General features: G+C 40.2%; 2 protein-coding genes across 3 annotated transcripts; both read left to right on the top strand.

Annotated features, from left to right (window-relative positions):
* The first annotated feature begins 3,475 nt into the window (after positions 1-3,475).
* On the top strand, positions 3,476-7,103 carry csrp1b (cysteine and glycine-rich protein 1b). 2 transcript variants are annotated; one of them, XM_076096931.1, is made up of 6 exons: positions 3,476-3,606; positions 4,559-4,688; positions 5,147-5,315; positions 5,584-5,713; positions 5,820-5,913; positions 6,537-7,103. In XM_076096931.1, the coding sequence occupies exons 2-6, from the start codon at positions 4,580-4,582 to the stop codon at positions 6,611-6,613; spliced, it is 579 nt and encodes a 192-aa protein (XP_075953046.1). In that variant the 5' UTR covers positions 3,476-3,606; positions 4,559-4,579; the 3' UTR covers positions 6,614-7,103. The 2 variants fall into 2 exon arrangements, with proteins under 2 accessions (XP_075953046.1, XP_075953047.1); XM_076096932.1 differs by lacking the exon at positions 3,476-3,606.
* Positions 7,104-12,526: 5,423 nt separating this feature from the next.
* LOC142955240 (troponin I, slow skeletal muscle-like) lies at positions 12,527-13,272 on the top strand. The gene is made up of 3 exons (XM_076096709.1): positions 12,527-12,661; positions 12,783-12,872; positions 13,045-13,272. Exons 1-3 carry the CDS (start codon positions 12,536-12,538, stop codon positions 13,270-13,272), a joined length of 444 nt encoding a protein of 147 aa, XP_075952824.1. The 5' UTR covers positions 12,527-12,535.
* Positions 13,273-13,489: the final 217 nt, after the last annotated feature.

The raw sequence follows: 13,489 nt of genomic DNA, 5'->3' as shown, positions 1-13,489 counted from the left end.
TGGTGAAGAGCCTACAGGGCTTGGCGAGAGGGAGAGGGCAGACCGAGCAACATCCCTCTCTTCTGGCTCTTACTTCCCTCCTCGTATCGACCTCAGTCTCCCTATCAGTTTCACCTTTCCTCGGTCTCCTCTTTTGTAGGAGATATCAGAGCCGAGCTGGAGGCGCCAACATCCATTTTGCCTTGGTTTTTTATTTTTCTCCTTTATAGTTACACTGACCATCCATCCATCTCTCATAATGCAGAGGTCACAAGTGCGATGGGATCTAGTAAAGCGTGAGAGACAGTGAACCCCCTCCCCCCCGCATAATTGTTGAATGTCACAGTGGACAAGATAACCAGTAAAATGCCAACGAGGATCTCCGTGTAGCAGCTGCTGTCATTGTGTCACGCATCGAAAAACACAAAAATATTGTTGCAGTGGGAAAATGACTTTGATTCATTGTCCACTGAAAATGGTGTATCTCTAAAATTTGGTATTTTTCTTATTTTCTGAAGGATTAAGTTTTTCTTTAGTGAAAAAATCTCCCAATTCTTATATTGAATAAACCATTTTGGATCAAAATGCACTGTCACAAAGTTGGAAACTGTTTTCGACAATTTGTCAACAAAGAATTGAAATTCTTACATAACTATTATAATGCAATCCAATTATTTTGTCTACTCACTCAAAAAAAATTGTCCACACAAGAGGTTTCCTTCATAAATTTCAACTCATGTTATTATAATAGTCGAAACAGAAGTCATTCGAGATACTGTATATAAAAGAGCAAAGAAACAAAGAAAACATTAAGCCTAAATGTCTCTATAGATGATGGTTATGTATTTGAGCGCAACTGTGAGAACAAGAAAATATTTTCCTAATTTAGGTTTCTAATCAACGATTAATCAATTAAGTCAACTTTTAAATGTTAGTTGCAGCTCTAAAACTCAAAAAATCAACAGACCGTCTTTCTTCATAAATGTGCCGTTGCACTGAACGTCACAGATTCTGATTTGAAAAATAAAACGTAAATAAATCATAGAAAACCTCCCTATTTGAAGAATTGTTAAGTCAAGTTATAAAATAATATGGTTCACTATATGACCAAAGAAAACACACTGCTAATCTTTTAGTACACAAATGATGATTCGCTTTAGATGAGTTAGCCGATCATGCAGGATAGACACATGGATAAATATGTGTCAAATTAAGATGAAGAGAGAAACGTCTGATTGACCCATTGCTCCCTGAGTCACACGGCTCAATTAAACTCACCCAGAAGGTCTCTGGAGACGGTGAGTAATCCACTGAGCTCTCAGCAGAAACACCTTGTAAGGCGTGTCTTCTCTGGACAGATTAATGGGATGTCCGCTCTTGATATCACGGCTACTCACAATGCTTTCTATTGTATTAATGGTTGTCAGAGGCACAAATGCATCAGCAGGGAGTACACACGTCCAACACACAATACCAAACAGTATTTCATATACACACTATACCCTGCAGACAAATCATGAGAAAATGTCAGATGTGGTTTAGAGCAATAATCTCAAACAAATGCAGTTGTTATCACGAAATAAAAGGTTGATTGCCCTCTGGCTTAACAAGACATGACTTCATGTTTCTATATTCTCACGTTAAGTTACTCCATTTGAATACAGTGCAGCGGTATCATACTTTCAGTTGTAAGGGTGTTTAGGGTTCACATCCATATTTGGTGAAGAGTGTCGGACCTACAACCCTTTTTCTTCTTTAGAGTCCCCCCCCCCCACCTTTAAGACAACGCAGCAGGACGATGATACCAAACTGACGTACAGAGCAACCAAGTTTTACGGAATGCTCTTGACTTGCCAAATCAGTCATCTGACCTCAATCCCACCAGTCATGTGTTTCACTTAGTAAATACCAGACAGATGGGGGAAAAAAATGAATGAATGATGTCAGAGTTGGATGAGAATTCTCTGTGGGCTCATCACTAGAGAAAGCCAAACACAGAGCTATTTGATCCCATAGAAAATAAGTGTTTTAGAATAGGGCTGTGAATTCATTAGAAAATTAAAGTTTGAACAAATAAAACAAACACGTAATTTGTTTTAATTAATTCCATTAAAACCCATTTAGTGTATTTTTAAGAACAACCATAACTACTTCCATCAGTCTGTTGCACTTATAAACCGCCAATCTTAAATTCAAACAGGTTCACTGTTTAAAAATGTAATCTTTTTAAAGCTTTAATTCTATATTGACTTGCATAACTAATGTATGTACCTTACAGTTTGGTACATGTAATGTACATGTTGACAGCCTTAAATTACAGCTGAAACTAGCCTTAAATAAGTTAAAGTGCAGGATGCTTAAAGGGACACTTTGCCGATTTTCAACCAGCTTTGTATCGTTGCTATGTGGGTGGTATGTGCAAATGACCAACGTCAGTTTTCCTCCGTGATACCAGCACCCGGCTCACCCGCCACTCATTTGCTGGCCAGGGGTCCGCCAGGTGACGCAAAACGTGCAATTCTGTGCTGTCCAGCAGACTATTGGGTAGTAGTATTCCAACAATAGAAAGCCGGTTGAAAATCCGAAAGGTTTCCCTTTAAAGATGTGTTGGTATGTGGCTATAAAGTCCTTGATAATAACTCCCTGAGCGCCTATAAACTACACGATGCATTGTTATTTTTAAAACTAAATGAGTGGGACAATCTGAGCTTTCAGAGCAAAAAAGAACAATATTTGAAACCGTCAATGTTCAAGGGAGGGAAATCTGGATTAATCAAACTTATATTTATTGATTACTTTTGGGTAAGTCCCCAAAACAGATACCTCTTCTTTCCATTCGGGTTCACTGAAGTGCAGAATTACCTTGAACATCAACATGTTTGGGCTACTTTATAAAACGCTACCATCCATCTGTTGCTTCTACCATTTCATTTTGACTGTTTTCTGGCAGGAAGTTCTGTTGTAACCGGTTGTATATGGACCCAAATGCAACACACAAGATTCCAGGGATCTTTGGCTTTTATTACAAACTTCCAGAAACGGCAGGTAGAGTTTAAACAGGGTCAGGATCAGAAGGCTGGTGGGTTTACCGGGAGTCAGGCAAGGGGGGGTAGAAGAGGGGCAGGCAGGGTCAGTAACAGGAGGTCAGTCCGTGAGAGCGTGCTGGAGAGTCTGGCATTGAAAACCGAAGAACAATCTGGCAAATGTGTCTGGGAGGCAGGAGTCTATATAGGGGCTTGATTACTGATCAGAGGCAGGTGAGTGAACAGGTGAAGGGAGTTTAGACTGATGAGGAGGGAGTGACTGACAAGTAGAGTGAGGAGGGTGTGGAGCTGAACTGTGACATCTGTGAAGTTTCTCATTAATGGAGATGGCGGCTATCTTTCCCTTTCAGACACCCACCCTCCCTATCCATCAATAACTACTCTCACTATCTTTCTCCTCCTTTTCCTCCCTACATCTCTCCCTCTCTCCTCTCTCTGTGTCCTGACTCCTCCCTCAGTTCAGCCTGGTGCCCTCTCAGCCTCCCTCTGCCTCTCCTTAACCGACCAGTGTCTCTCCTCAACTCAGTCACTTCTTAAACCACTAAACAACCACAGAGGGGACCAGCCTTTCACTTCACTACAGGTAGGTTTGTTTAATTTATGAGAATACAGAAAACATTGTTTAATATCTCAACATGTAAACAGTAGGATGTAGTAGAGTGAAAGTTGTTTCTGCTATGATGAGATTGGTCAAGAATAAAATGGAATAAAAGCAGCACATTTTTTAAATGTTAGAATTGAGATGTAGAGAACGTTACTTTTAATCAAATCTCTATAAAGTGTTGCTAGTTTGAATACAATTAAGATCCCTTACTTCAAAAATTCCCTCTTATCGGCTTTGATAAAAAACGGTTTATGCTTCAAACATCAGGAAAAGCATCAGATAAGAAACAACCTTGAAAAAGGGGCCACTGCAGAAAAAGCTTCATAGTTTTCCTATAGTCCTAACTGGAGACTAAGCTGAAATGATCCCCTAACTAGGTTTTTATTCATTATTTTGTAGAAGATCGTTTGAGTAGCTATACTCAGAACATCTGTATCGCAGCATGCTGGGTTGTCTGAGGTCACGATTGTTAAACATGCTTGACTACAAGATAAAATGCAGGGAATTTCCTGTTTATTCAGAGCGATCTAGTAGATTGCCCACCCTCATTTCGTGCAGTCATCGCCATAAAAAGAAGTCTTTTCTTTTTTTCTTTTACTCTGAGCTGACATTGGTGTGGTGCTAATACAGATTGGTGCTATCTGAGCAACGCCAGCAGGTATACTTTGCATTTTACAATCAGGGATGAACAGTCCTTCAGTCTGCTGAAACAAGATGAGGGAAAGAAAGAGCAGTGTGTATACCGGCACCTCTCCTTTTATAGGTATTGTTGCATGTAGCCTTAAGTGTTGCAGATGGCCTCCGTCTGCTGAGCAACACTGATCTGTACTCCAGAAGAGAGGCGTTATATATATATATATATATATATGTATATATATATATATATATATATATATATATACATACAGTGAATGACAAATGTACTCAACAGGCTCTCCTGCAAGCTCACAGAATGCCTTTTGGGGGAGGAAACAAGTGCGGCTGCTGCCAGAAAACCGTTTACTTCGCCGAGGAAGTGCAGTGCGAGGGGAAGAGCTGGCACAAATCCTGTTTTCTCTGCAGTAAGTATTAAAGTTCCCTGGTAATCTGCTCTATTCGTCTGCAGACTTCCGACTTGGAAGTCACAAGAAGTGCCAGGATGGAATGCAGGGTATTTGGCACCAGGGAGGGAAAGTAAGCGTCTGCAGATTTTCGCTCAGACATCTCAGTCCTTATTTGGATCCAGTGGAAACATGTGACAAAGGTTTGGTCTTCCTTATTTGGCAGAGGAAGGTGCTCGTACTCCTCCTCCTCCTCCAGCACAGACGAGGGGTTATCCGAGCCAGCTACGCACAAAGTGGGCTTCTTTAAAATGTCACGCATAGTTTGAGGTGATGTCACGGCTAAACATTGTGAGAAAGAAAAGAAAAGTGTTTTAGATTGTTTGGTTTGCTGTAGATGCTTGTGAGAGTAAAGAGAGAATAATTAGATCTGGATTTCTAATGTGTTTGTGTTTTCTCCCTTTTTCCTTTGTTGTAAGTGGTCTGCAAGAAGAACTTAGACAGCACAACAGTGGCCGTCCATGTGGATGAGATCTACTGCAAATCATGCTATGGCAAGAAATACGGGCCGAAAGGCTACGGCTTCGGAGGTGGAGCCGGTACTCTGAGTATGGACACAGGAGAGGGACTTGGAATCAAGCCTGAAGTGTGAGCTAAACATCACTTCATCCTTTTATTTGACCTATTGAGGTCAGCATAAAGCTAAATACTGTACATCCAGATGATAGAATCACAAAGTACATTTCCTACGTTTTTGGAAGAGAAAAGTGCGCACAAACAAAACAACTTCTACTAAAATAAAAAGGATCCACATATCTGTGTTAGCAGCTCTTAATTAGTTAAATGAAGCTGTTCGTCCAGCTGTTCTGTTCCCGCCTTTTCTACCTTCTTTAGAGCTCTGCTTTTTACCTCACAGGCAAGCTCCTCACCGCCCTACAAACAACCCCAACGCCTCAAAGTTCGCCCAGAAACCAGGGGCCTCAGATGTGTGTCCTCGATGCGGGACAACAGTGTACGCAGCCGAGAAGGTTGTCGCAGGAGGCAATGTAAGAAAGGTCTACGCATCCATTATGAAAGTCTAAGTGGAGGATTTGTCAATGCTTTGTATATGTTTGAGTTTGAACCAACTCTTTGCTCTCTCTCTCTCATCAGTCCTGGCATAAAGGCTGCTTTCGCTGCGCCAAGTGTGGCAAAGGACTCGAGTCCACGACTGTCGCTGATAGAGACGGGGAGATCTTCTGTAAAGGTCTGTGTGTGTGGCAGAAAATGAACTATACATTCTCTCTTGGTTCAACTTTAGAATAGGAAGATTTGCTGATTTTCTTTCTCTTATACGACAGTAAATTTAACATTTTTCGACTGTTCGGTCACAAGGAAGAAAAGCAATTTGAAGATGTTACCTTGGGCTTTAGGAAATCGAAATGGACCTTTTTCATTATTTTCTGATATCTTATAGAAGTAATCAAATTGATTAATGCAAAACAGTCGTCACCAATGACAAATTATTGATAAATTCTTTGTAAAACAGATGCAAATAGTGATATGAATGAATTAATACTGCATTATAGTGCATGCAGTTGTTTTATAAGAGATATGTTGGATGTCACTGGTCGAGTTAAACCTCCACCAGTCACATCTGGTTGAACTTCAACCTGCAGCAGAAGAAGTTGCTCTAATGACTCAAGACAGAGGCAGCCCCTCTGACCTTTTGCCATTTAGTGTATTGTCATTCATATTTGATCATGACTTGTATGAATAAGCAAGTCTAAAAATAAACTCTTTAGTTCCGATTTTGTGACTGTATATTGATGTTTAATAAACTAGTGTTTCATGCGCAGTGTTTCTCATTCTTCGTAATCTCATTCACAGGCTGTTACGCAAAGAACTTCGGTCCCAAAGGTTTTGGCTTCGGTCAGGGTGCGGGAGCTCTGGCTCATTCCCAGTGAAGCCTGGAGCCTGGAGCCTATAGCCCACCTGGGACCGACATCGCTCTGATATCATCGCTTCCAGGATCCTTTAGTCGATACCCAGCCTATACTTCACTCTGCCCGTTCACTCCAGCTAAAGGCAAAGAAGAATGAAAGAGGCACACAACTCACCGCTTTTTGTACGAGTTCACCGAGTAGATTTTTGCTTTATATGTTGCATTTGATTCTGGATTATGACGTCCTCGTTTTTGACTTCTTATCATGCTAAATATTCATAACACAGTAAATTATAACTCTGTGTTTGGATGTGCACATTGTGTGTGTAAAGGAAACAAATAAAACATGGCTAGAATACAAAGAGACACTTCCACTGTAATAACAGAATTAAGTTTGGCAAATGAGTTTGATTAACATCCGAATCAGTCGGGTTTAGAGACAGCTGCAAAAAACCAGGCTCCCATCATGCTTCAGTTCCACTCAACATAAAGCTTTTCCTTTCTGCCTCACATGTCAAATGGTGTGCGTGCTGTCTTAAGATGTGCCTTATTCCTGAGACAGAACAAACAAACAATGGCATTTTTATTCTTACTCCGCGTGATGCAAAGTCTGGCACGCTCTACACAAATGTCATTGTTCCTTATACGGTTCTGGTCCGATGCAATCATCGTGTGCCTGTATGTGGTGTTGGGCGTGCTTGTTATTCGCTCTGATCATCATCAAACAGAGCGAAATGCCAGCGGTCGTGGAGAACAACGGAGTCGCAGTGCTTCAGCCCCGTCTCTGCCTGCTCCGAGGAGTTGGCACACTGACCGGAGCGCCAGGCAGCTGTTTGTTTGTGTGAGTCAGATCAACAGCAAAACTGCAGGTCTGAGGTCACGCTGGGATCTGTTCCAGAGTTGTCATTTGTTTACAGTCCTAATAAGTGGAACAAAAATGTGTTTAATCTCTGACATTTCAAATGGATTTATGTTTGCTTTGAATGTCCTGCTGCAGGTATTAAAATACCGTGGACATGTAGTTTAATTCCCTTCAGTCCTTTACCCACCAGAGGGCAATAGAGAGGCCTGATCTCACACAAAGTGAGTATTGAATACCTGGACTTTTGTCCCGCCACAGTTTTTGAATGAACCGGAAATATGTTTACCCTTTTCAGCGGGTGGGCTTGCTTGGAACTTTCTGTGAGCATTTCAAATAAACTCCACCTTTACCAGCTGATGAACACAATGCATCATTAGTTATCATCCAGTGATATAGGCCTACAGAAAATATATTATTTGAAATGTGCCATTCTGCATAATTAGTAGCCTACTTTTAATACATTAAGTCTATTTTGATGCCAATAATTTTGTACTTTTAAGTAACATTTTGAATGCAGGACTTTTACTTTGTCTTTTTACAGTGTGCTATTGTAAAAAATAATATGAATGGGGATGACACAGCAAAAAACACATCCACAAAGCATGGTAAATGAACATTTTAAATTCTTACTTATACAACAATATACAGCATGTGCAAACTACTGTACTGTAAAAGTGCTTTGTAATCCGTTGGCATCTGAATATATGAGGCGGTGTTCAGTTTCCTAGAGACAGTCCAGCAAACACACACACAGCACTTTGTTAATCCTGCTGCCATATATACTGAGGAATTATAATCAGCTGCCATGAGCCAACAGCCTGGATCACAGTGTCATAAATCAAATCAGCATCAGGGACTTTAATGTGCTGACTCAGCGAGACCAAAAGAACGGTCCTGCAACATTTTACAATCTAACTCTACCCAAAAGGTATATAAAAGAGGATACAGTTACATCCCTGATGGCATTGTAAACAATGCACAGTGCCTCTCTATAAACATGAAACTGTAATAAATAGCAGGGCTGGTGGCCCAGCAGGTCAGAGTCACTGTGTCTCAAGGGGCTGACAGCTCGCCAGTTATCCCACTGAACCGCCTGCTGCTCCACTGTATGCAGGAGACAATGCAGCAGCCACACATATGTTTCCACATATGTGAGGCATGTGGTCAGTTTAAAGAGCAGCAGCATGAAAAGGCTGTTTTTAATAATACTGTAATTTTCAGAGTATGCAATATATGCAGATAGGTTACCTATTAGAGGAAAAACCTGAATAAATGAGGAACATAACAATGTAGATGCTTCCACGGAAGAGTTCATCGACTGGTTTGAGAAGAATGAAAATGATGTAAATTATGAGCTTTGGCCTGCGACGTTAACTCAGTTTAAAACCTATTGGAGAATTGGGAGTGACATGTTTGATTGGACTCTCCACCACCATCATAACACCAAATGAAGGAATATATTTTGAAAGTATGTTCATATTGAGGGTCTGTGGATCAGAGTTGGTTAGTTGTCAGACCCTGTTCGAGCTCGCCGATGCCACGCTGTGATTGGCCAGTCTGTGTTGGAGGTCGGGACTTAGTGAAGGGTCAATTACATCTCTAACACAAACACAACCCAGACAAGTGATTTTGTGGATTCATGCAAGGACTTGTTGTCCTTGCACGAGTGAATTGAGCACTTAAACATGTGATCACATGAGACAAGACACATTCGTCTGTGTTTACATTCTGCACACAAACTCCAAATACAAAGTGTGCACTCATACAGTACGAGAGCCAAGACCCAAAATCAGAGAGTGGCAGCATCACATGGCCCTGCAATTTGTCTACGTTTAGTTGTTGGCCTTAGCTAAATGTATACTGGAAACTGCATTCCTGCCTTAAAACCTCGGCTTAGCATCGTCTGCCGCTATTATCCTAATCAGACCAGCGGGGCCCTGCAGTCTCAGGGGGGACAGGGCACGTCTCCAACATCACTCTTAGTAGCCAAAGAAAATCTCAGATAATCATCAGCAACAAGACAAGCTGTTTAGCTGTGGCTGCGTGAAGTTTGCTTCAATATGGGGTAAAAAAACAAAACTCTAACTTGAACTTTCTGCATACACATCAGCCGTCTGTTAGGATGAAGAAAGCTGGTACACGAGTAAAGAAGGTGTGTGTGTGTGTTTCTATTTAAGTCTACTCGTGATAAAGAGGACGGACAAAGGGGAGCAGGAGATAAATATTCTGGTGCGCTCTTCTCTCCATCGCTTTGTGTCTGTCTGCATCCACACAGAAAGGTAAGGCTGAGAATCTCTGCTTCACTTCATGAGGTAAACTGATGTGGTAATGTATTACATATTTAACAAAAAAAAAAAAAAAAAAAAAAAAAAAAAATTTGTATTTTTGGATCAAGAAATATTTTTGTCTCATTGAAAGTCCAAAACCCAAAGATTCTAGTTTACTATCAGAAAACACTGAAAACCATCAAATATTCACATTTCAGAGGCATTTTTGATTATAAAATGTATTCATTTTCTGTCGAGTAACTCATTAATCAATCAACTAATTGTTTCAGTTTCCATTATATTAAAAAGGTTTAAAAAGAAATTGCGTTGCTAAAATAATAAGGACTTGTTATGGGGTAGTGTAGTTGGTGGACCCAAACGCACGCACACACACACAGCAGTTTTACTCCAGCCAAGACTTTAAAAGTGCAGGAGGAGTCAAAGAAGGAACAAACAAAAACAAAGACTAACTGTCCAGCAAATTAAAGTCACTCGTCTTTCTCCACCGGAGTCGGGAGGGAAGCTCAACCGAGGCCGGGACAGATAGACTCCGGAGTCGGGAGGGAAACTCGACCGCACTCAAATACTGAAGGAACAGAAAAACAAACAGATTACGATCTTCACTGAATCGGTGTTCAGACTTACGTGTCCAGACTGGTAACCGGACGGACTGACGACGCGCCGGTGAAACGCCGAGGTATTTAAGTCAGCCAGCGGCGATCACTGGAATGAGCCACAGCTGCCTAAGGAGAGAGGCGTGAAGTGGGCGGAACACGGGGGTGGAAACTGTAGGCTGACACAAAAACAAAACATAAGCACATGGCCCACAATAACAAAACAGACAGGGGGAAAAAACAGAGGAGCACAAACTGGGCAGACAGGGATCCTAACAGGACTCTCTAAATGCCCGTTAATAATCACGAATCACTTAATTGTAGAACACTGAGTGGGCGATATGGATGCCATCTTCTATTTGCATTATATGTACTTTTATTTTTCAGTATTGATATATTATAATAATATAATAATAACATTTCAGAAAAATAAACTGCTCATGGACAAAATAACCAGCCAGAAATGTTTTTCGCTGTTTCATGGAACAGTATCTTGATTTGTCAGATATTCCAGCACATTCATGCAAAAAATAAATAAATAAACAAACAAAATTCAGTATTATCAACAATAAGTCAGCTTCATTGACTTACAGCATGGCCTACAAAAAACCTAAAGATATTAAAAGGAAAAGATACCAACGTATAAACACTATTCAAATCTAAAGTTGCAATGATAAGCTGCAATAAGAATGGTTTTGATAATGAATCAATAAAGTAATTTTACAAACAAAAAGTCAAACAATGAATTATTCCAGCATTTAGATTGTGAGGATAAGATGCTTTTCACTGTCTTATGTGAGAGTAAACTGAATATCTTTTGGTCATGAAATGTTGGTGTGACAAAAAACATACAATTTATTTATTAGTTAAGTTATTAGTTAGTTAAGCATTCTTAATTAAAAGGCCTTCCTACAAGTAAGACATAACAATGCCTGATGAACAAAACATAAACACCAAAAAAAGACAACTAATTTAGTAATTTATTGTATAATTTACAAATCATTGTTCAAGAATATGGAGTAAAAGCTAACATTAGACAACAGCTTTAAAAGATCAATGTGTCTCTATATACACTGTATATTTCCATTCTTGTAACACTATAGGGGCGACTGTGTGGTGGAATGTGTCTATAGTGGAGCTAAAAGGGAAACCATAGTCAAAACCCGCTGGGGGGGGCTCGACCCAAGTGGTCCCCGCTGTCGAGCACTTCAGAGGCAAAAGGTTTTATTTTTGTCTTCCAGGGGGAATTGAAATAGCCAAGATGCCTGAGAAAGCGTAAGTGTATTGTGTTTCCGTTATTGTTTCCATTTCCAAATCAGAGTATGAGTTTCATACAGCAAATAGGATTTATCTATAGAAACTATAGGGCTCCGGACAAAATCTTCTATATACGTAGGTCATTTCATATCTCAATAACGATATATCACGTTATGTAGCATGTTTTCTGGTACTTCAGTAAAACAAATAATCTATGAAATAACCACATGGTAGTATTTTTGTATCGTCCTGTGTGAATCAAATACGTGGCAAAGTACTGGTCAAATTATTGAGGAAAACATTATTAAATACCTTCAGCTACACACCGACTACGTTTACATGCATGAACGCAAATACAGAGTAATCAGATTAAAACAATAGTTTGATTTATACTGAGTTGTTCCAATAAGTAGAATTAGCATCAATTCCGATTATCTGAGAAATTTATTTAATTAATGTGCGCTTGATATTATAATATTTTAATTTAGACGATGTATTTGGGTATCACAATATCTCAATATATGATTTCATCACGATACGACTCCATTGAAAGACGATAAATTATCAGATAGAAATATTGCTATAACAGCTCATGAAATATGATATGCCAACGATCATTAAAAGTTTTTACAATCTGCAATTGGATGCTAATTAAACTACATTAAACTACATTTCTGTGTCCTCTCTTTATTTTCTTCCCACAGACCGGAGGTAAGACTTCACAAGACACTTCTCACTAAGGAATTGAATAATATTACAGATTATCCCTGGACTACTAAAATGTTTGCAATGAATTTTACAAATATATATTTTGGCAGAGAAAATCTAAAATCTCAGCCTCTCGGAAGCTCATGCTGAAGGTGAGTCCTCAGTCCAATTTGCACAGACTGCGTCATCACAGCGAGTCAAACAGTTACATTGATTTTGTGCTATTTCAGAGCTTGATGGTCGCCACGGCCATGGAGGAGCTGGAGCAGGAGATGGAAGAAAAAGAGGAACAGAAGTCAAAGTACCTGGATGAAAAATCCCCTCCTATACAGATCTGTAGCATGTCCTTAGACGAGCTGCAGGTAGAAGATCACGTTCACCACAGAGTTGTTCACATTTGCAAACTAAAACTCTGAAATAATGATGTTTTTACACTCAGGAGGTGATAAAGTTAACATCCACCTCCTTTTATTCTCCGTTTAGACATTGTGTGAAGAGCTGCATGGCAAAGTAGACGTGGTGGACGAGGAGCGGTATGATATTCAAGCCAAAGTCTCGCACAACACCAGAGAGGTAACTGAACAGCTTTGATCATTTCCACACAGACAACCAAACAAGTACTTTCTGTCCAAACATCAACACAGTTTAGTTTTAAATGGTCTGATTCTACAATGGGACGGTTGAATTGATGTTACCGTCTGTAGAAAATGGCTGAGATTAACTTCCTCTCCTCTCTTCTCCACAGATCAAAGACCTGAACATCAAGGTCTTGGACCTGCGAGGGAAGTTCAAGAGACCCAGCCTGAGAAGGGTGAGGGTCTCTGCTGATGCCATCCTGCGATCCCTACTGGGCTCAAAACACAAGGTCTCTCTGGATCTGCGAGCTAATCTCAAATCAGTGAAGAAGGAGGACACAGAAAAGGTGAGTTTGGGGAACAAATACAAAGATATGGAGATGCTTTCAGCCAAATGACACAATCCTGATGTATTTAACGACACACAGCATTCATCTTTGGCAGAGATGTTTCCCATGGTGGTGATTTATGTTGCACATCTGCACTTTAAGCCTTTGGCTGATTGTCAGCCTGACGGAGTGTGACACTGATTCATGATTCATTTTAGGATATGATTGATATGGCACTCCTCAGACTGCATATATCATTTGCATTCTCTCACAGTGGGTCTATTTG

Source organism: Anarhichas minor, unplaced genomic scaffold (genome assembly GCF_050575085.1).
Source record: "Anarhichas minor isolate MPS153535 unplaced genomic scaffold, ASM5057508v1 ptg000023l, whole genome shotgun sequence".
Lineage (NCBI taxonomy): Eukaryota > Metazoa > Chordata > Actinopteri > Perciformes > Anarhichadidae > Anarhichas > Anarhichas minor.
The sequence above is the reverse complement of the archived record's forward strand: the minus strand, read 5'-3'. Positions and strand labels throughout refer to the sequence as shown.